The 23,653-nt window shown below is 46.0% G+C and overlaps 1 protein-coding gene and 2 long non-coding RNA genes across 5 annotated transcripts in view; 1 reads left to right on the top strand and 2 right to left on the bottom strand.

Annotated features, from left to right (window-relative positions):
• The window catches only part of LOC144094206 (uncharacterized), a 67,905-nt gene extending 65,784 nt beyond the window's left edge, over nucleotides 1-2,121 (bottom strand). Inside the window, exons 1-2 of the long non-coding RNA XR_013306481.1 lie at nucleotides 1,577-2,121; nucleotides 452-1,453 (exon numbers count right to left, since the gene is read on the bottom strand). This is a non-coding gene — a long non-coding RNA (uncharacterized LOC144094206). The remainder of the gene's footprint in view (nucleotides 1-451; nucleotides 1,454-1,576) is intronic.
• A 622-nt stretch (nucleotides 2,122-2,743) lies between these two features.
• On the top strand, nucleotides 2,744-20,573 carry LOC144094204 (uncharacterized). The gene is made up of 3 exons (XR_013306479.1): nucleotides 2,744-3,106; nucleotides 18,045-18,171; nucleotides 20,119-20,573. It is a non-coding gene; the product is annotated as an uncharacterized LOC144094204 (long non-coding RNA).
• LOC144094203 (uncharacterized) overlaps nucleotides 9,761-23,653 on the bottom strand; it is a 158,611-nt gene continuing 144,718 nt past the window's right edge. For all 3 annotated transcript variants that reach the window (XR_013306478.1, XM_077628131.1, XM_077628130.1), the window contains 2 exons: nucleotides 14,927-14,976; nucleotides 9,761-9,903 (listed from right to left, as the gene is read on the bottom strand). Coding sequence is in view for 2 of the 3 variants with exons in the window: in XM_077628131.1 (XP_077484257.1) it covers nucleotides 9,811-9,903; nucleotides 14,927-14,976 (143 nt within the window). In the remaining variant the exon portion in view is untranslated. The remainder of the gene's footprint in view (nucleotides 9,904-14,926; nucleotides 14,977-23,653) is intronic.

The following is a 23,653-nucleotide window of genomic DNA, read 5'->3' as shown; positions in this document are numbered from 1 at the left end:
TGCCGATGGCAGCTAAAAAACAGAGCTTGGAATGGTTCGCGATAATATCTTAGTGCCCTTCAATCCAATTACGAATAGGTAGTGATGTTCCTGAAAAAGCGCTTGCTTACCTGAAGAATGATATTGTTGCATCAATGTTGCCCCAAGACGATTCTAACTTCTCCTAGTAGAAGTGTAGGCCATTGATAACACGATTTCCAAATAGCTGGAATGCAAGTGTCACCCTCATCTTTTCAAACCCATTAGGTTCCAAGTGTGCAGATGTCAAGCCAGGCATTGCCTTTAGAGTGAGCTGGCTCGAGTCGAGCTTTAAGGCCTGTTTTACAGGCTGGATGGAGACCTGGAACAGTTAACATACCACATGTTGAGCTGTCAAAAAATGCAGTAGCTAGAACGCAGCTTTCATAAGACTTGCTAGGACAACTGCTATTATACAAGGATGGGCACTTACCATACCAGTTGGAGTGTTCAGAGGACCTTTGAGTAGAGAGTTCCTCAGGCATTTTAGGAGATGCGGAAAATCCGACAGGAAAAACAGCTGTCGAAGAAGGTCCACAGGGTGTTCTCGGCTGCACGTAATATTTCCATTTTTTACGCCAATTCCCAATAGGTTCCACATACGACGATTCCATGACGCACCATCACATGTAATGAAATCAACCAGAAGTCCACTGGCCTCGGCGACAATTGTGGCTTCTATTAGAATTTTTGCCAGCATTTCAGCCTTGACATTGCCACTAGTAGCAAAAGTGCCAATAACTTGCGACCATCGTCCAGTAAAGGGCACAAACATTACGACCATCCCATGGTCAGATGGAACATTCTGTCCGTCAGTTGTAAACGGGCCCAAGTCAACGAATCCTTCAATACGACCAGATGATGTCACATTTAGGTGCTCAGACAATTTGATTTCATCAACCAAAAGGCCGCCACGAAGTTTGAAGCTATCCATGCGTCGAATTTTTTTCTTCAGTTGGCAAAGTACTCTGTGGCTGAACCCAAAAGTGGTTTTGTAAGCCCGTAAATAGCGCTTTAGTGTACTCTTGCTTGGCAGGCAAATAATGTTGTGATTTCGGAGATGTTCATACAGCTTGGCACTTTTCATCTTCATTAATATGCATTCTAGAATCCAAGCTTTACTGTACACATTTCCCTTGCTGCTTTTTTTTTTTCGCTGCCGAGAAACATTGTCTCACGCATTCTTGCTGTTTAGGATCCAGGGCTGAGATCTCTGCCTCGATCACTTCCATATGCTTAGAAGCATTTTTCTCTTGCATCTTGCAGAGCTCATATTTCAGGTCACTCATTCGTGATGATAGCCTCCGGTTCTTTTGTCGCACTGAACGCAGCTTCTGCGTTGTACTTTGCACACTCTTTCTAATTGACCGCTTTACCCTTGAACACCGCGTCAGTAAGGCCTTTCTGAGGTAGCGGCAGGATACGCATGCCTGTCCTGCGATGTAGAACAAAACAGAGAAAAAATAACTGACCACAACGTCGGCTCTAATCGTACATGCATTACATTGTGAAGTTCGAAGCAAAATTGATATAATTAATTTGAAAGAAATCTGCACACCTTCAGATGGCTCCTTTCCGGCGCATCGTTTACTGAAGTATGTGCCGTCGTGTAGGGTCAACTGCGCTTGAAGTCCTTTGGTAAGGCTGTTTTTCGGCATGCTGCTAACGGAGAGTGCTCCTTTACATAGGCGGTATAGGTCGACACTTCGAAGCAGTCTGTTTCCTTCCTCACGGCTGGCAATGCGCCCCGTTTCTACTAAGTGGCCGCAAAGGAGCGCACTATATGCGGCGCCGGGCCCATCATCGCGTGAAAGCATCACCACCCTCTCTGACTCCACGCATTGATTTTCGCCCATTCTTAGCTTGCAGTACACAGTACCACTGTAATCAGGTATGCGATGGCAGCTCCAGTATTCTGAAGGAACATCCAGCTTAGAAAAATCGTCCGGCACAGATGCTTCGTCAACTTTACAAGGGTCTTGGTCGTTCGCCAACACGCTACTCTCAGTGTCAATGCCCGGACACCTCGATTCCTTGTTAACGTCGGAAGCATTATTTCGTGGTCTTTTCGCTTCATTAGGGTATGTACTTGTGCTTTTCCTCTTTCTAGGTGGTCTCTGTAGCGGTATTTTCTTTGACAGATAGCTCGGCGCGTTCGGCAGCAAAGTTGGCACCGCATCGGGTAAAAGTTCCGGCTTTCCACGCGGGATGCGGACTTCTTTGCCGTCAATGATGTGTATAAAGTCCCTCACAATGCATGATGGCTCGAAATGTAGCTCACACACACAGCAAGTTTCGTCCAAAACCTTATCTTTTCGATGAAGGTTGCGTTCCCACTGCTTCCGTCGGTTCTCATCCTTTGGCACAGCGAAGAGCGACGGCTGATCGCCTTTCGTCCACTGGTATCCCGTTTTGCACCCGGGAGCAAAACAATGCCGTTGACGCCGACGATTCGGCATGACCGTAGTCTTAACGCCGCGAACTCACAAAGAGGAAAAATGCACCGCACAAAAAGCAACAAACAGCAGCAGGCAGCTTGGCGGGACTGCTAGCCGCGCGCGCGGGCGCGCCGAGCCTACAGCCCACGCTACAACAGCGCCACCGCTTACGTCCGGGACCTGTCGACACTCGCCGCCTCACCGCATCGCATGGAGCGCGCCGGCTCCTGAACCCACTACCCATATTCTAGAGCACTGTAACATGGACATGTAGACTGCTTCCTATACTCCGTTTCATACTTAGCTGTCTACGCAGCCAAGGCTACGGTGCCTGTTTGCGATCCTCGTCCGCATCATAATATAGTGCGTCAAAAATAAAAATAGAAATGAATTGACAAGCAAAGTGAACAGTAGTTGATATTATAGTAGACCGATGGAAGTGTTTTATTTTGCAAATAGATTGATTTTTCTTTTATGTTTTCCAGAACCGAGTGACGCAGATTTTTCGTTTTCTCAGGCGCCGGCTGTATCAGGTTTTCGCAGCTGAGCCGGCAGGTCTGTTTGTGAAAATGGCGTCGCTGTCACCTGCTCGCTTGTTTTCTTCCCCCGCTTCGACTTCGAAAACATCTCCTGTTCGCCTCTTTTCCAAGGTGAAGTCTCCAAAGTTTTCTAAAGACTGCAAGGCGGTGATAGTTAATGTCTACGCAAGCATAAGGAACCTCCACCCCGAGTAGACTGTGCGTGACGTTCTCGCAATCGTGGGCGAGATGACCGGAGTGAGCCCTCGGACAGTTGTGAGGTTTAAGAAAGGTGGTCTTTCTGGCGGAGTAAAATAATTGAAGCCACACTGAATTCTATCACCCCACAATTAATGATTCATTGTGTGCAGCATGCGAAAAAATCCGTGAACACCGAAAAACAGCGCCTCTCAGTGCGTCCGTTGCCAACTCTCACTTCACTTTCGTTTCCCTGCGGAAAAAGTTAACAGCACGCTTCTTATTAAAGAAGTCATTTCATTTTGATAACAAAAAAGGCCACTTATATATGACTCGCATTTAGAATTTCTATCTAGAGATTCGCCAAAAAAAGATAAAAAAAAGAACAAACCTACGTTGAGGATCGAACCTGGGCCCCCTCACAAAATGAACAAACATGCCCGCGCTTCGTACCACTCAGCCACGACGCGAGGCGGAGTGACACATTTTGTTAGTTTTTTTTTTGACGGACTACTTCCGTACCTTTGGCTGTGTAGACAGCTATGTATGAAACGGAGTATAGACATCACACTAGACGTCTTGTTAGACGTCTAGAGTATTGGAAAGCAGCCCAAGATGCCGAGCGGCCTACACCAGCAAGACACCAAGCCTTCAGGAGGTCAAGGCCAAAGTCTGCAAGGAGCTTTGGTTTCATCTGGAGAGAGAAAAGCAGCACTTGACAAGAGGAAAATCTGTGGCAGAATGGTGCAATCTGCGCATACTTTTTTAGGAAGAAAGCACCAAGCGCATTATAATGAAATACTAGCGGACTTGCTCGCGCCAGACTTTGGTCCCCCGCGGCGGTGCGAGCGTGGAGCACTGGCACTGCGCCACCCCCCCTCCCCCCCGCCCCCCTTCCGGTGGAGACGAGCCCGATTGCATGAGCCTATTGGCAGGGAAATGCCCGCCCACCAAAACAAAAAGAAACCGTCACCCTAGTGGTATGGCAGGTCTTGCCCAGGGTAGCGCCTGAACGATGGTGATCGGTTGAGGTCTGTACTCTCACTGGGGGGATAGCACCCTATCGCTGTCCTCCCACCTGACATGGAAAGGAACCGCGGCGGCGCCGGGTGTGCCCTCCTTACACCCCCCCCCCCCCCCCCCCCCCCCAGCGCAGCGACCATCCCCTCAGGAGAGTGACATAAATGCAGGCGCTGTGTCCCCCTTTCCACTCCCAGCAAGAATCACAACTCGCCGGTGTGTGCAGATAGCCGACAGAAGAGCGACGCGCTCACGCGTAGTCTCTTTTTGGCTCTGCCGCAGTTTACTGCCGGCCGCGTTTCACAAGTTTTTAATGCAGTGCTTCGTCTCGCTCGATTTCGGCTGCACTCAAGATGCCTGTCCTTCTTTATGCCGAAGAAACGAACTCCGCGCTGGGCCGCAATTTCGATGTTCGAGGTGTGGCAGCTGCAGCGAGGCAAAATTTTCAGCTGTTCCACGCGATGGGGCCCTTTGCGAAATTCGGTAAGTTTGGTTAGTTAATTGAGAGTTCATTGGCGCAAGGGCGACTAAGGCCAAAGAGCGCCAAAGCGATTCTTATTTATATCTAGTTTACAAGTGAAACTGATGTCATTATGATACGCGGTGCGCAATAAACAAATAAGAGAGACTAAAAATCCAGTGTAAATGGCTGGAACAAATCCATAAGATCTAAACATCATTAGTTACAATGTGGTATAATCATGGCGGTAAAAAAGGAATGAAATGGAGTCTGAATGTAGGATACTGCCAAGAGCAAGAGGGCGAGGAGTTGCCTCCCACTGTGCATGGCTACGGGGCCTCCTTGTCTGTGACAGGGTACCCTTTAGATGATGTGATATGAAAAAAACTAAAGATTAAAATTCCAATGCTATTTAAAAACTCCACAATTTTATCAAATGGTACCATAGGTTCATCACCTAACAGAAGAGATGGATGGAATGGTATGTGATGTTTGTAAAAGTTTGCAAAATGAATATGACAATGCGTTTCTACAATGGACAGGTTAAAAGGATGTGAATGACTGAAAGCGGGCAACTGCAGTGCTTGCATTCTGACGGATCTGCTCCCTTGAGTAAATAATTGTTTGTTAAGTGCATGTCCGATTCTTAGTCCTGAATGTATGACTTCATAAAATCTGCTTTTGTGATGGTAATCCTTCCATTCTTTTATGTTTGGCTTTATGAGGTGCAGTTTATTATTTAGCACATGATTCCATTCAACCTGCCATTTAGATTTCAGCGCTCGCTTAATTGTTCCTTTATAGTCCTGCCAGGGGATCTTCATTTTGCAGACGTCACTCCTGGTTGCATTTCCTGCCACGGAGTCTGCGAGCTCGTTTCCAGGAATTCCAACATGGCTTGGAACGCAGAAGAAATGTACATTGTACCCGTGTATCGCAAGCTGATGCAGTTTTTGCAGGATATACAGTAAAAAGAGGGTTTTTTATCTGTTTCGAGCTAATTGCAGTCATGGCACTTCTGGAGTCTGTGTATATTACTGCGTTTTTATTGTTACTTATGTCGTCCAGTGCTGTCGATATTCCATATAATTCCACGGTGTACACTAGCTTTTGGATTAAGTACAATGGCACGACTGACACGACACTTTTGCACGGCAGCTGCACCAACCCTGTCATGAGTTTTTGAGCCGTCTGTGTATAAAGCTGTAAATTCATTATATCTTTCTTCAATTTAAAAAAAAACTCGCTTTCTATAAATGCCAATGGTACAGCTTTCTTGTCGTACTTGGCTAATGCAAAATTACATTGCACGGACGTTTTCATCCAAGGTGCGACGTAATTTTCGTATGGGAACAGATGCTCTACAGAAAGATTGAGTTCATATGATTTGGCGGTCTCGTTTATCCCGATTCCTATGGTTGGCATGTATGTTGTCTTATTTCGGAAGACAGCCGTCTGATATGTATTTTAAAAAATAGGTTTGGAGGGGTGTTCCCGCAATGAGAAAATCTTTAGTGCATATGTCAGTGTTAAGAACACTCTTCGCGATTGCAAAGACGGTTCGTGGCATTCCACATATAGGCTTTGAATACGTGACGTTCGGTATGCGCCTAGAATAATCCTTAATACGGAATGATGGACGGGGTCTAGAGCTTTCAATGTGGATGGTTGGGCTGAAGAATAAACAACACACCCGTATTCCATCTTTGAGCATATCAGTGATCGATATAGGCGGAGTAAGCAAAGCAAGTCTGCACCCCACGTCTTGTGGGACAGAACTTTCAGGATATTTTTGTAGCTTTCCGAGTGCGGAGCTTCAGCTGTTTGATGTGTGGTCCGAATGTTAGTTTTGAATCAAAAATCAAACCAGGAAACTTTTGTTCGGTTTTTACGGGAAGGGTTTTCCCACTGAGCTGCAGGGATGGATGTGGAAGTAGGCCTCGTTTTCGTGAGAAGCAGACTGAAAGTTTTTTCTGGCGAGAACCCGAGTCCATTTTCATCCGCCCACCTTGTGAGGCGATTGACAGTTGTTTGTATTTGTCGTTAGCAGATAGCAAAGTTGCAGGATGCAAAGCTGATTTGCAGATCATCTACGTACGAGTATTGCACACTAGGCGGGATGATATTAGTTAATGAATTTATTTTTAAGGAAAAGAGCATCACACTCAATACGCTACCTTGGGGGACTCCATTTTTTTTAATGAACACATCAGAGTGTTGCCCAGTCGAACTCTGAAGGTACGGAAAGTCTTCAATACATCGGAGCATTTTTCCACCAATTCCAGTATTTACGAGGTCCTGGAGGATTCCATACCTCCAGGTTGTGTCGTATGCTTTTTCTAGACAGAGAAATACCGACAGGCAGTATTGGCCATTTGCGCGAGCCTCCCGGATGTGTGTTTCAAGGCACACCAATAGGTCGGCCGTAGATCGGTGACGTCGGAAACCGCACTAGAATCGATTTATTCGCTTGTTCATTTCTAGAATGTAAACTAGCCTCGTATTGACGAGACGTTCAAAGGTTTTGCAGAGAGAGCTGGCCAGAGTTATCGGACGATAGCTTTCTGCAAGGCATCGGTCTTTCCGCGCTTTAGTATAGGGATGACTATTGCAGTTTTCCATTCGTTAGGCAGTTCACCTTTGTTTCAAATACGGTTAAAAAAGGACAGCAATGATTCAAGTGAAGAAGGAGGGAGATTTTGCAGCATGCTGTAATGGATTCCATCTGGACCACCCGCAGTGGCCTTGCAGTTTGCTAATACGAGTTCATACAGTGTGAAATCGCAGTTGTATTCTTCGCTTGCACTTGAGTGCGGTAGCTTCTTTTTCATTATTTTCTGTTTCAAAAACTTCTCTGTATATCCTGCAGAACTCGATATATTATAGAAATGTTTCAAGATATTTGCCTGTTCTTTATGCGATGTACTCCCCGCATCAGTTTTGTTAAGAGGGATCGTAAACGCCCTGTTTTCACCATCGATCTTGCGTATTTTTTCCCACACTAGTTTATCTGGAGTACGACTGTTTACTCTAGAGACGAACTTTTTCCATGACCCGTCCTTTGCTTTCCGCCAAACATAACCTTTCGCTTTTTTTTTAAATGCTAGGAGATTTGTGATGGTTGGACATCATTTGAAGATCTGTCATGCTTTGTTTTGTGCTTTCCTCATTTGACGGCAGTCTTCATTGAAGCTGCATCGATAATTATCTTTGTGATCGCCGTATTTTATTTGTCTATAGTTAGATGTGCGAGACCTTCGTGTTATGGCATCATCTATATCTATACCTTCGTGTTATGGCATCACCTGCACATCCAGTTGGCCAAGCTTTTTCATATTTAGCAGTCTGACACTTTGGTCTTTAGTCTCGATTTCTACGAGGAGATCTCCTGTTCTTTGCTTCTTCGCTTTGAAGTCTTTTCCAACACAGTTCCTGATATTCTTTGCAATTGCAAAGGCTGATAAATCAGCTACAGGTTCGTCGGTTATGGAGTGCACAAAAAAAAGCTTTCCGTCGACTTTTGCGGCACGTGTTTCACGTCGGTCCGGCCCCTTTTCAGGGACCAATCGGAAGGGTGTTTTTTGTTAGCCATAAGATAGATGTTGTTCGGCAGCCGCGCTGGTCGCCCACCATGGAGCCCAACATGGGAATGCGTTAGACGCACTAACCATATGTGGCCAATATAACTCTATGCATAAGGGCCAAGGTAGACCAGTAAGCGCAGGGCTAACCCTTGCTGCCCGGAAAGTAAGAAAATAAGGAAGGAGTTAGATGACAGGATAGGTGGGAGAGAGAAGATAGGAAAGAAAAGTGTGGAGGGAGGGACAGGAAATGGCAACTGGCTGATTTCCCCCGGGGGCGGATCAATCCGGGGGTACCGTCCGTGGGAAGCGGGGGCCAAAGTGGGGTGTTGCATCTGCCAAGGGGCCTCTAAGGTCCAAACACTCGGCGTCTGCTCAGCCACAAGGATTTCCTTTTCCCCAGACACGGCAAAGCCACGCACAGCCTAAGCGCGGGTGCTGGGGTACGTGGTGGCGCACTACTCACCAACATCCCCTAGAGAGGACGCCCCTGCAGGCTGCGAAATGCGGGATTCCGCTGCGCGACGATGTTAGAAACAACGAGCTGTGGGACCGCAGCCACTATCACGACGGCAGTGCTAGTGAGGATGATGGTGCAATTGTGGACGAGCAGTCCAGTGACTAATACATTTTCGTTTTGGAATGTGACCACGGGCGCAGCAGACGATAAGCGGGGGCTGCAGGATAGTGCTGTCGCGTTCCATTATTAAAGGCCAAATGTAAGTGACCTCCAAGTTTGTTTGTTTTTTTCGGAGATGTGATGTGGGGGGTTGACTTACAATTGTGTAAATACTACTTTGAGCCAAGCAATACACAGTCTACGCATTTGGTGATTTCTTTCGTTACAGTATCCTTCACTGAAAAATTCATTTTGTCTTGGAGAACCTCTATACTGGCTTTTTTACTTCTTGGCTTGCAATCTAAGCATGGCTGCTTAAATCTGCGAGCCAAAATTATGCGGCCATTCAGAGCACCTCAGGTCACGCAGGTGCAACTAGCTTGCCCGGCTGCAGGCGCGTCAGCTGCGCTGAAACAAATATGGTGACCACGGCTGAGTGGCTCTGGCAGTTGCGGCACTTTCCCAGTTCCAGTGACTTCAGTGCTGCCACTCGTAGACACCCAGAGTGCTCTTCCCACTCATCATTAAATGCTATCTGCCACGATGGGCAGGTCTATGCCACAGGGTCACGTTACCTAGATGGTCTACCCTGGTGATTTTTCACTCACGCCACCTACGACACCACGTTTCCTGCTTAACAGGACCCTCAACGCTAGCGCGTTAAAAGAGCTTACACAAGTAACCCCTGAAGCTTTGGCAATCATTCTGTGAAAAGCCTTGATATATTTAAGGGAGCCTCACTAGCCAGCTTTCTTCGGCGAGCAGCGGAGCAAACTGTTTTCTTTTGCTCAGCTGCTCTAGCTGTTCAGGCAGTGGCAGTCGCTACACAGTTCACGTTTGTAGGGGCGCCCAGGAAACCAATACGTTCCTGGTCTGCAGCTGCTTGAATATCATAATAACCAGAGAGAGCAAACCAGAGGTCATTTTATTCGTTGCCTCTGTCTTGAGCAAATTGGTTTCAGTTCAAGTCCTGCAGCCTGATGGTGGCTCCGATGTCCGAAGTGGCCGTGTGCTCTGCCAGCACCGACAGCTCCGAGTACAGGTTCTCCTCCTGAAAAATACGACCCGCTTCAGCATCACGCTCGGTACAGCACAGTTGTGCAATATCAACAAGAATAAATGGCCATAATCGGGACATTCCACGCAAAGGAAGGAGAACCACTGGTCCCTCGGGGTAAAAGAGTGGATCCGAAGAGAGGGCAGGGGCAGGTGAGATTAGGAAATCTAGCTGATATTCTTGACCCGCATGCGTAGCGAGCCCAACTCGTGGTCTTAAAGTGGCCGCAGCAGAGGCCTTTGTCCTGAAGTGAACATTGTTACAGGCTGATGAAGACAACAAAGCTTGAAAGGTGCTCTGGTCGACCAACTAGACAGCAGACTGCGTTGTCACACAAGGGCGATGACGACACCAACACAACTGACATGGGTGGATTTAAGCCAGCTCCGGGATTTTGTAGCGATAGATACATTATGGTAGCATTTCGAGCCTTGAGCGTGGCGCGTGCCACCCTGTGGCTGCGCCGCCACGCAGTCACGTGGTTGGTCACATGGTGCAGAGCAGCTGCCGGCGGCGTGGAGCCGTGGCAGATCCTGTGGTTCGTCACGTGGTTGGTCACGTGACCAAGTTCCACTTGGCCAGCTGTAGCTATCGCGTCACTCCAGGTTTAACCAGAGCTAAACCACTGCCAATTTTTTTCTACCACCACAAATTTTATTGAAATTTCACGGTACATTCACCGCAGTTATATTTGGTCTTCTGTGCCAGATGATGTTTTGATGCAGCGCAAATGAATTTTAAAATTTACCATTTCGTGGCCTCAATCAGGGCAATTTCTATGCGCAACCTAGCATGTGTTGTTTTGTGTTCGGTTTTATGGCACATGGCCAACTAAGACCATCATATGCCAAACGCAAGTTTTAATATGTCTGTTTGGTGTGATTAAGTTTTAAGGTTATTTTGTAACACTACAGCAGGTTTAGGACGTTTGCATCTTTTAGGAACGGAACAAGAGAAGAGGTTTTCACTAGTGAATTTTCTTCTAGGAAAAAGGAAGGGTGTAAATGGGATGTGCTCGTCATAAAATTGCGGGAAGTGCTTTTTTTCTAAGTTCTTAAAGTTTTGTACAGGATATAAATATGTGGTTAGTGGTGTCCACTTTTCTGCAGTGTGCGCATGTGTGATATAAAAGTTAGCATGCTCTTTAATATGCACTCTGCATTTGCTGAAGGACAAATTCTGAGCTTGTGTTTGGTCACTTCAGACAAATGATTACCCAAGCTGTCACTTACAGTCATTACTTTAGCCACTCAATGTGCAAAAGGTAGGTCTTCTGACAGCATCATAGGCTGTCATAGGCTGGTCTGTCGTGACGCCATAGTTAGGTCAAAGTCCAATTTTGGTTTCAGCTCACTGGTTTTGCAGTTTTAAAATACTTTTACTCAGCATTCTGAAAAATCATTTTTTGTATTGGAGAGGGGATTAAGGTGAAGTGATTATCAGTTCAAAACATTCAAAAATTGCCCGCAGTTGCTCTTTAAGGGGGGACACGGGTCTCTGAGACCAAAAAATGACCAAAAAACAAATTTTCTGAAAATAGCATTTTCGGAATCTGCAGCTATTATTCTCCAAGTTCACCAATTCTCTTCTTCAAGAGGTCAGTAGTTCCAGCATATTATTGAGTTTAGATCACCGCGAAATCTGAATTTGTGCACGAGCAGACAAAAAAAACAGCACATTTTTCATCGTGCGGAGCTGCCGTTCCACCGTACCTATCGCGGCCATGTTGGGCTCGTTTGAAAGAGCGCTCTCTAGGCTTCAATTTCCCGCCACTGCTGCTTGCATGCCCTCTGTGGCCACCAAGAAAAAGCACCACAAACAAGGGAAAAAACGCGGAATCTGATTCGCTGCTGAGCGCACGTGACTGAACTGAGCTACCCGATTGGCTGATTCCGCCACGCATCGTCTGCTCGAGCCAGCGTTGGAAGCGTCGAAGACGCCATTTTGTTGACAGTCGAGACCGATCAGCAACGATGCCTCTGAGTAAATTTCGTTCGCGCCACAAATTCGGGAAAAATAAGAAGTCCGCGCGCGGTGACAACTTCCGAAAACGTCCTGCATCACCCAAAAGCAGTGAGAACGTGCAGGAGCCAGCGGCAAGTGAAGTCCCCGCGGACGATATAGGCCTAGCGAGCTCGGCGACGTCTACGCACAGCGGCCGCGTCCACTGCAACACAACGATGCTGCAGCCTTCGGACTTGCTTGAAAATAAGTGAAAAGTGGAAGGAATTCTGCAGGAGCTGGAATCAACTGCAGCAACGAAGAATGAGCTTGATTTCATCGGAAACTGTGACGACCGTCCCCTTGACAGTACAGACGGTCACCGTGCGGACGGTAGTGCTTTCACTATTGTGAGTTTAGAATCCTTCAACGAACTTTTGCATGCCGTGAAGTGTAGAGTGTGCGGCGGGGATGTGCAGGTTTCTAAAGGGAATCGGGAGTACGGTTTCGCGGTGAAATTGTCCCTCGTGTGTGTGAATTGAGGAGACACTGCGTCGGCATGGAGCTCGCCGCGCGCGCAAGGCAGCCAAAAGATAAATCCGTTTGTCGTAAATATTCTTGCTGCACGTGCGATGCAAAGTACTGGAAATAGGCAAACCGCGCTAAATGATGTGTTTGCTGCGATGAATATATCGTATCGTGGCCTGCACACGAAAACGTGGCACAGCTATGTGAAGAGTAAGCCGACGCCCGCAGCAACACACGCAGCCGAAGAAGTGTTGAAGGACAGCACCAAATCTGTTCGGCAGCTCTACCGTGAGCACGAGTAGACAACCCCGGGGACATTTCAGTCTCTTTCGATGGTTCGTGGATGACCCAGGGTCATTCATCCCGCATCGGTGTCAGTGCAGTAATTGAACTTTTTACCGGGCTCGCCCTGGATTACGTTGTGTTTAGTAATTTCTGTGCCGGGTGCGAGCGCGGGCCTAAGGACGACGACCCGTCCTATCAAGCATGGAGCGACAGCCACTTGTGCCAAAAAAACACGGACAAAAAGTCTGGTGAAATGGAAGTACAGGCTGGGCTTGTGTTGTTCGAAAGGTCATGGGAGAAACATGGCCTTAGATACACTACTGTCCTTTCAGATGGCAACAGCCGCACATTTCTTGAACTGCAAGAATAGTCTGTGTACGGCTATGTAAAAATACAGAAAGAAGACTGCACGAACCATGTGCAGAAGCGAATGGGCACGGCTCTGCGCAATGCAATTGCCAAGCATAAAGGCTATGCAAAAGAGAGCCTTAGTAACAAAGGAAAGCTAACAGGCGACCTTGTCACTAAGTTGACGTCATATTACAGCTGGGCCCTGAAATCCCATGCTGGAGATATTGGAGCCATGCACAAGGCCGTGATGGCCACATTCTATCACGTAACGTCAAATGATAGTGCAGCAAACCACACTTTGTCCAGGCCCAAACTCATGGTGCCGCCAGAACGCTGCTGCAGCCAAGGGTGAGCCCGCTCCCAAGCACAGGTATAATCTGCAGTCACATGTGTGCAAAGCACTTTTCCCCATATATGAGCGCTTGGCAGACCGAAAGCTACTGGAGCGGCGCTTGCGTGGCAAAATTCAAAATAATAATGAGAGCCTGCACTCGCTGATATGGTCGCTTGCACCAAAGGAGCGACATGCCTCGCTGTTTTCTGTTCAAGCAGCCGTTGCAGGGGCTGTTGTCCGCTTCAATGCGGGAAATCTGAAGGCATCTTCCCAAATACCGAGCGAGCTGAGTATGAACCCTGGCCAACATAACATCAGGAGGATGGCTGAGAAAGACAGGCGCCGGACAGCAGAATCCGCACGCAAGCAGGCCTCCACTGAAAGCATGCATCGGGCATTGAAAAAGCGCCATTCTAGTCAGACCAAGCAGTCTTGACTACATGCCTTGTGCTTATTAGCCCTTAAGAAATGCAAATATGTATATAGCTTGATGAAATTTTGAATAATTTATGTATAGTTTGTTTTTACTTATTTTCTCAAAACGCAAATTTTGGACACCTGGTTGTTTTAGTTTGTTGATATCTCTGCACCTATGATGGGTAGAGATGTATTTTTTTTTTTTTTTGCTAAAGGAAGCTGGAAGTGTAGTGAGTGCAATGATCGAAGCAGATTTCTTTAATTAAGCTTCAAAATTTTTTTATTTTGCGAAGTTCATTGAAGCATGATAGGCACAACTAACTAAAAGGGTAAAATGAAATAACTGCTTCGATCGTTGCACTCTTTGGTCATTGTACTAGGTTGCCATGCATTAGAAATAATTTTTTATGGAGCCATTTTTTCGGCACGGAGGTACTGATTAATGAACAATTAAAATTAGATACCTCATAGATTAAATAACTTAGAAACAAATTACATATTTGAAATCAGCATAAAAAACTGAACAAATTGGTATGATTTCATTAGCATTGGCGTCAAAATAAGGAAAATAGCTTTGAGACCAGTGTCCCCCCTTAAGGAAGAGGAGGAGGGGGGGGTTCCAAGCAAAAAATTGCACATAGAAAAACCAAAAGCTGTGCTGAACCCCATTTTTTCAACAAACAAAAGTCAAAGAAATGCACAGTTCAAAGTTTGTAAAAACGTGACACACACCACAAAAAAGATGGCACGCACACAAGTGTTAACTGACAACCGTGGAAGGCCTAAGTGTTGTGTGAGAAAGATGGCAAAGCTGGATAACAAGTATTGATGAGAGAGCCAAGATAGCAGAATGCAGGCATAGGTAAGCAGGGGCGTAACACACTAAACAAGGTTTTCCTCAGCTATTCATACCATTTGGTCAGCAGTTAGATGCTTCTAAAAAGTGGATCTCAGCTGCAAACAGAGATAAAGACTGAGAAAAACCTATTATGCCAAAAAACGTGTTAAGCAGGTTCGTAGCGATAATATCTCGCTGCGCAAAAAATTTCCCCTACAAATGTCAAAAGCAAATCATGCTAGACATGCAATCATAAACCATAAAAGCACGTTATTTTTCCTTATGAAGTACATCGCACTATACGAGCACAGGTTTCAGCTCACCTGCTGCAAAAGCGCTGCCGCTGATGCCGTCAGGACCACGTCCACTGCACCTGCACAGAAAAGTAAATGGTTTCCACCACGGCAACCGACACAGAAACCACCAGCAGCAAGGTGTAACCACAGCACCAAAATAGCCAACGCTTGACACATCCTTCACGTGTATACACCAGTATAATGCATCCCTGATCTCTAGAAGAAAGCTAGAATTCTTCGCAACGCTAAACTGCTAGCCATTTTTTTTTCAAGGACTGACAAAGAGAGCATTTGATTCAAGCAACATTTTCTATGTTTCATATATGTAACCTTCATAGCACAAGAAACTTCTAACAAACACACTGGCGCTAATTTTTTTTTTTCTTCCACCTTTGATGAAAGATCAGCTTCCTTCTTTTCAAGCTCAAGACAAACTCACGATGTCCTTTGCCTTTGCTTTAGCTGTCTTCCTCAAACTGTAGACTTTACGACCAACATCATGTCATTGATAGGTTCTGCTTTCTCAATATAAATGTCTGCTGAAGCATTCAACTCGCCAACAGCTGCTTCCCACTTTTTTTTTTTGCTCAACCTTCTTTTCCAAGAGCACGCTTTTTATTCAGCTGCTGCTTTGCACTCTCAGCTTCCTGCTTCTTTTTAGCCTCTTGAAAAGCACAATAATACAATTTTGCAGAAGACATGGACGTTTGTAATTCAATTTCAATTTATTTCCCATGTACACATGGTGAGGGTCGAGGGAAAAAAGTCAGAAATTGTGGCTTGACATGCCTCTCGGCCCCTTCATTGCAGGGCAGCAGGCAACATGAAAATTACGTTCGCAAGTAGCGTCGCGAAATCCAAACAATGGTTGCCAAGAACGGTTGGCGCATCATTAGAAAAAACAGTAAGGAATGAAGCGCATACGAAAAATGATAACAAAAAAAAGTAACAGAAAAAATATACTTAATAGAAAAACAGGTCTTTGGTTATTCGAAAAGGGGGTCAACACTTTATGTAAGGAAAGAGATAAAGAAGCAGTGAAAGCATGATGAAATCTAAAAAGTAGCACATATATCCTGCATATCTTTGGCGCATGCTCATGATACATCAACTTTTGCAGCATGAAGCTTATTTAAAAGATGGGGGTAACGTGTTTACTAGGCTATATGTACCATATCTTGCGCGGCATGCTGGAATATGCCAGAGTTCGCTGTGTCTACTAAGGTAAACTTGTATATTTAGCGAAAGGTGGGCCGTGTCACACAAGTAGTTCACATTTTGTTTGATGTCCTTCTTATATCTTGCAGCCAGAATAAAATTATACATTTTCAGACACATTTACGGCATTGAACTGGCGGAACAAATCGCATGTGTTTATATCAGAACGACATTTAGTATTGCACGTAGAGCCTTTTTCTGCAAAAAGGAAGTCCTACTTTTATTGGTACCTGTAGTTGTTCCCCAAACTAAGTGCACACTTTACTTTGGACATAAAGAGCGAATTATACAGGAGAAGTTTAACTTTGCACAGAAGTAATATCATCATTATCCTGGCTACGCCCACTGCAGGACAAAGGCCTCTCCCATATCTCCTCTCTCCAATTAACCCTGTCCTTTGCCAGCTGCGCCCAACCTATGCCTCCAAACTTCTTAATCTCATCCGCCTAACTAACTTTCTGCCGGCCCCTCCTACGCTTCCCTTCCCTCTATACCGCATTTACACGGGCACCCTTAACCATGGTTAAGTAAACTGCGGTTACCCTTAACTATAGTTAGTTGCGCTCACACGGAAAGCCAAACGGTAGTTACGCCACTAACCGTAGTTACTGTAAACAGAGCTGGCTAACCTCCGTTTGCGCTTAACCGACAAAATGGCGGCGTCCGCGGAAGGCATGGAGGCAGCAGCAGCAGTGTCGCAGGAATCGTCCTCCCAGAGGCGTGTCAACTGGCCTGATGTAACAACAGCGACTTTGATTCGCATCTGGGAGGACCAGCTACCCGCTCTGCGTGGAAATACGTGCAATGCGCGTATATACGCTGCCATAGCGGCGGAGCTGAACGCCGGGCTAGCTCCGGGCGAAGGCCCCTACACTGCAAAGCAGGTCAAGCAAAAAATGGATAATCTGAACAAAAAATACCGTTAAGTGCTACCTTTACTCATTGCATTGCTCATCTAGCGCTGTTTTTATGGCGCGACGTCAGCCCCACATGTGCGGCAGCAGTGTGTTGGTTCAGCAACGTGCAAACTTTTCGCCGTCGTCGCGTATTGTTTACCTCGCGAGCGCCCAAGATGTTTCAGTTATGTATGTGCTCATATAAGAACTGAACAACGAGTGCCTTGTGACAGGAGCACTGTATGTTTCACTCGAAACACAGCGCCAGTCTGTTCGTTTCTTTTCTTAGTAAACTGCGCAGTTGTTGGCCTAACAAAAGATGGCACATATACACAGGGGGATTGGCCAAGAATCGGGTGGCTATTCACCTGTACTCAGTTAATAAAAAAGAAAAGCACCTTTTCGTCTTCATTTGTGTACGCGTGCATGCACCGCTCTGCATGCAAACTTTGTCTTTCTCATTTTCGCGGCAGCTGTTGTCGTTCAAAGCTTTTGTTTCAAACTGACAGAGCGCTGTACTATAGTGACCTTGCCATACAGCCGCCAGCACGCATGGTCAGCGTTGTGGTCATTACTTATCTCCTATTTAACTTACACTGATTGATTGGCAGGCAAAATTCTCATTCAATCAACTTCCGCTCAAGTGTAAGCATTGCGTGCAGAATCGAATACACGTGCTTCAAAATTTCACTCTTTTTTTTTTCCTGAGTTAAAGTGTCTTTATAGAGTGCACTGGTACTTCTGGCTACCAGCTAAGGTAACAGTTCAGCAAATTTCTCGATTTTCTGAAATATATAACCGTAGGCCTCACTGGCCTACTATGCAGATATTGCTAGAATGCTATCAGCTGAACCAATCACTTGAAAAGTTCCAACTGGTGCAGTTAAGTGACATTTTCACCAGTACCTGCCAGTTTGTACCTTAATATTGATGTAACATTTGTCTTAAGTCCCAGTGTTCACAGGAAGTTTGATGGCCCAAAGAGATCACCAAGAGCACATTTATTATTGAAATCATTTCTATCTTTCCAGGCAGCTGAGACGAACTGGAACTGCTACTGGCTCTCCTGGTGTCCCGTGGCAGTTCTACTGGCAGCTGCACAGTTTCCTCGGCAGCCTACCCATCAATGATGATGGGCGGGTCGAGGAAAGTTTGGAGGTAATTTACAATTTCAAACATTACCCAGCCGCCGCGGTGGCTGAGTGGTTACGGCGCTCGGCTGCCGGCCCGAAAGACGCGGGTTCGATCCCGGCCGCTGCGGTCGAATTTCGATGGAGGCGAAATTCTAGAGGCCCGTGTACTGTGCGATGTCAGTGCCCGTTAAAGAACCCCAGGTGGTCGAAATTTCCGGAGGCCTTCACTACGGCGTCTCTCATAGCCTGAGTCGCTTTGGGACGTTAAACCCCCATAAACCAAACCAAAACCAAACATTACCCGTTATTAGACTGCTCAGTCACTGTGGAATTCCATCACTATGAATTTTTTATATGTACAAAATACTGCACAAGGCACGCCGGCTACGGATACTAGAGAACTGAGTAGAAAAGGGAGGGAAGAGGTTGCACAGAAAAAAACTACACTTGTACAACCATGGTTGTCAGGCAAGGGCGAACAAAAGGTTCTTAACCCACAGCAGTTCAAACCAAAATGTCATACTGCAGTTCCCACCTCATCTCTATCTACTTTGGTTCATTGGTTCGGCCTCTTGCCAAGGTTATATACCAAGTTGTACGTAATTGATTACTAGTAATCTGTTACTTGTAATTGAATACATTTTATGTAATTTTGTAATCGATTACTTTTTCAGACTAACATTTCGGGTTATACAGTTATCCTTTTATTTTTATAGCATTGTTTATTGCCTCTGGGCATAAGGGGAGTTGGGAAGAAAAGAGAAAGGATATAAGTGGTGAAATTGAGGCCACGTCCCAGTTACGGCAGGAGTGAGGGCAACCCCTACCCGGATCCTCCGGAGCACAATCTACTCTGCACGGGTAAGACCATGGGGGGGGGGGGAGGGTTATCGCATTCGGAGGGACGAGAGCACGTGTGTGGCGCCGGAGGTGTTCCTTGTGAGGAGGGTAGCATCATCTATACTGAGGTACTGAGGAATTGAGGCATTGATGTGGGTAGGGTCGGCAAGCAGGTTGCAGAATCTGCAGAGCTTTGTGAATTGATTAGGTCACGTGGGACCCACTCAATTCGAATGGCTTGCGGGATGCGAGCCACCAGGCGATGTATATTCTGGCAGATTTCTGGGCTGCGGCTGACGCGTCGGAGTAGACGTATTGCTTGAAGGGCGTCAGTGCGGATGATAATGTGGGCTGTAGGGAGCAAGGTAACTGCGGCTACAGAGGGAAGCAAGTCTTGTATAGCAACCAGGTCAGCACAGAAGGAGGACGGTTCCGTCTTGTCAAGTGCAAGCTTGCAGGGACAGTAAACTGTAGTTGTTGTTACACAGCCCTGGATACTGACATAAACATATATAATAATTGAGCCGCGTTGTTATTATAACATATATAATAATGTTAGCCGCTCAGTCGTGTGGCTAAAATTCCCCTGTGAGCTTGCACAGTGTTGATTTTAGAGAAATAGGCCGGATGTTGCCAAGATCCGTCGGTGGCTTCCCTGCTTTTGGAATTGGGATCACAGTGGCCAATTTCCAGGTCTCAAGAACAGAGCCGTTTAGCCATACTGGGGCGGTAATTGACCACTGTAATCAGTTACATTTCAGATGGAGTTATTGTAATTGTAGTTGGTAACTTATTTTATGCAACGTGTACAAGACTGGTTATATATTACCAATGACACTCTCGATGTCTCATTCATTTTAAACATGCTATTGATTATTGCTCTTCAGTGATTAGTTTTTGCTAGACTGTATAATTAAGTTCTTCAATCATATATCTATGCAGCTACTAGACTGCATTGTTAAGTTCTTCAATAATATATCTATGCAGTTATATGCAGATAAAAGATTTGAACTGTCCCTTTGTTCTGGCTGGCATAGGTTGGGGCAGCTGATGATTGCGTACCATTACGGCAACTTTGACCATTCACCTGGGAAGATGAAAAATGCAATATACTATGTTTGGTCGTATGCAGCTTCCAGTCGTCAGTGAGGTGCCAGACACTGCCGAGGTACTGGCGTCAGGGGTAGACGGGCCCCTCGGCGACAGAGCGGACCCCCAACTGCTGAGCACGTCTCCCCTGGCTGTGCTACCCAGTATGAGTGGAACTTTGGGCTGCAGCAACCGAGGTGGAACAAGTGGAGGCGGCAGAAGCCGACGCAAGCGGGACAGCAGTTCCGTTGTGCACCAGCTTCTTGCGCTTCATAAAGACGAAGCCGCACAGGAGGTGAAAGCGGAGAAAAGGGCCCACAAATTTAGAAAGAAAATGCTTAGAATGACACAAGAGGGCAACGATATTAACGCCAGCTTGGTTCGGCTGTTAGACAAGTACATGAAATCAAAAGAGGATAAAGAAAATAATGACAGGTAATTCAATAAATCTTTTTGCTGGGCAAGTTGGTTCATTTTACTTGAGGTGATGCTTGTAGCGCGACAAAAAACAAACAAGGGACAGAAGTCGAACGGGACAAGTGCTACTCTCAACTAGTTTTATTGAAAGATCAATCGCACTCATTTATACAATTTCCCTTTTCCTTCAAGAACACAATCACCAGAACACTCATGCAAATGACACACAAATTTCACACGCATCACATCAGGCTATTTAAAAACTTATGCTCGTTAGAGTACATCTTTACCGAAGGGCTGCTGGCGCACTCCGACCCTTTCTTTTTGATATGGAACGCCTCTATCAGTTCCCGCATTAGTGCGAGCATGAAAAATGCCTCGAGAATGGGAGTGGAACGAATCCGGTAGTTCACTGCAAGTCTTGCAAATGCTCGTCATTCCTAAAAAAGACAGGTCATTGGTCGAAGCAAATGCGCGCTAAAGTGGGAACTGATATAGGCATTCCATATCAAAAAGAAAGGGCCGGACTGCATCAGCAGCCCTTCGGTGAAGATGTACTCTGAGGAGTATGTTTTTAGATAGCCTGATCTGATGCAGGCGTGTGAAATTTGTGTGCCATTCGTACGAGTGTTCTGGTGATTGTGTTCTTGCAGGAAAAAGGAAACTATGTAAATATGTGTGATCGATCTTTCAATTAAACTAGTTGAGAGTAGCGCTTGTCCCATTCATCTCTGTGCCTTGTCTGCTTTTTGTCGTGCTACAAGCATCGCCTCAAGTAAAATGAACCAACTTGCCCAGCAAAAAGTTTTATTGAACTTCATTTCTAGTACAGCGGGCCCTTCTTTCGTGTTTTCCTCTCCATCGCAAGAATCTGTGTTAATCACCCACATCACTTGGACGACATGCAAGGCAAGACGCTTGGCGTATTGCATAAGGAAAGGGCTGGTGCCAGTAGAGTTGGCTGCCGCCATAGACGTTGTAGATCTCTACTATTCTATTCCCCACAAAGAGCTGTTTACCTCTGTTCTTAAGTGCATTGAAGAGAAACCTAGTTTGGGGAGCTGCTCCAAAGACCACTCTTCAAAATATTTACCTCCTTCAGAAGAAGGCCTTAAGAATTATTTTTAACCAACCTTATGATTATCTTTCCGCAGCCCTTTTTCACAATAGTAACATGCCGAGAATATTTAGTCTCTTTGATATACGTCTGTCCTTGCGCTACAAACAGAAAACTTGGGACAAAATCGCTAAGCTTGAGCTCCTTGTACCTACATACCTGCTACGCCGTCTGCGGCACTACAACCTTAACACGCCACGAACTAACTACGGGATACAGATGCTTAGATATTATCTACCCGCACTACTCAACCGCCTTTGATGCAGGCATTGACATTAATAAATGCAGCAATGCTGAACTCCGGGCGTTCTTTCACTAAATAATTCTCTTTTTTTTTATGATTTGTGGCTGTTACGTATATGGTCGAAATATGCAGGCTCGTTGAATGCTTAGCGTAACCCGACAGCACGCCAATATCATGTTGTCTTCATTCATGTATGTTGAAAATTGTTATTTTTTATACGATGTCAATGTGTTCACTACTGTGAAATTAAGTGCTATAACCTCTGTATATCCCCTTTAGGCGCGATTTAAGACAAGAAGAAAAATTGCGATTCCTTCAAATATTGCCTATAAACAGCTACCCAAACTGAGTGGTATCAAGAAAAACGTTTATTAAGTCAACAGAAATTTTTTGTGATGTGGACATTTGTACACATGGCGCCCCTAGGCCGTAAAGTATGTCGACAACCACTCACATAGGCAGAACTATTTCCAGGTGCTGTGACTCTTCACAAGTACTTCAGAATGAATTTTCAATGCCTCTCAGCTTGCCCACTTCGATTGCTTCTACTTTCTGGTATGAAATTCATAGTAACAATCCTTTGCGGCACTTAGGCAGAGGAAAACTGCGCATTTGCGACAGCAAACTTGAGACTTCGAAACACAGCCTGTGTTTTGGCACCTTTGCGGGAAGTTGGCATTCATGTGAATGGGCCAGTGATTGTTTCCGTCAAACCTTGTAGAGTTTGTCGGCATGGGCATGCCGATATGTGAGTTTCGGGCAGGCTTTGCAGAGCTGGTGCTCAGTCTTCCCCTCTTGTTTGGTGCAGTCCTGTTGCTTGCAATCAAGCTCCTTGTAATGTCGGACTGAAAGGCCATAACGTCCTTCACATCCTTTTTTGGCAGTCCCTCTGCATTAGCATCGCGAATGTACTCAAACCAGCTGTCTTAAACTGCAAAGGAAATGAAGTGGGAGACTATTCCTTACTGGCCATTTCTTCGTCTTTGCATGAAGGGGATAGAGCAACATCAAAAAATCCAACTTGTCAACGCCACCCATAAATCGATTGCACTCGGCGATTACCTGCGGGCAGTTGATGTCGACATGCTCCTTTGCTGCTTCACTCCATCTCTTCACCTTAGTGATAGTGCCTAGTCCTACAACTGTAGAGATCATGTTGACCATTGTCGTGCCAGCGAACAATGACCACGTGTTCCTCTTCAACAATCTTGAAGTCGTAGCTTCCGCGCCCTCGTCTGTTGGCCCTAATCGTGCCAGACGCTAAAATTCCAAGCAATTTCAGCTCTCGGAAGAGCGGCACAGAAGAAAAATAATTGTCCATGTAGCATCTCATGTTGAGGCCATGCAGGAGCGCTTCCACAAGCCGCATCACAACCAAACCACCAACGCCCAAATGTGAATGGTCGTTGCTTACGCCAGTGCCTTTCCCTTGACAGAGCTCAAAGTCATGAGCCATGCCGTCTGAACTGCAGCGGACAAATACTTTAAGTCCTTCAGGGTTTGGCTTGTTCTTCACAAACTGCTTAGCGGGGACCCTTCCTGTGAAGGGCACCATTTGTTCGTCAATGCTGCTTTCTGTGAGAGGTTCCAAAGCAAGACATCGACTTCTGACGGCATCAATGATTGGTGCCACTCTCCAAAACTTGTTCTTCAGTGGATCCGGCGGAGCATCGACGTCAGTAACATGCAGTGCTGCTCGTAGCTTGAAAAAGCGTTTGCATGCCATTGCATCCGCAATGCAGGGGGAGTCTTGTGTCCTCCTGCCAATACATTAGGATTCTCGAAATTTCAAGATTCCCA

The sequence above is a fragment of the Amblyomma americanum genome, chromosome 6, assembly GCF_052857255.1.
Source record: "Amblyomma americanum isolate KBUSLIRL-KWMA chromosome 6, ASM5285725v1, whole genome shotgun sequence".
Classification (NCBI taxonomy): Eukaryota; Metazoa; Arthropoda; class Arachnida; order Ixodida; family Ixodidae; genus Amblyomma; species Amblyomma americanum.
Note: the sequence above shows the minus strand (reverse complement) of the source record. Positions and strands in the feature narration are given on the sequence as shown.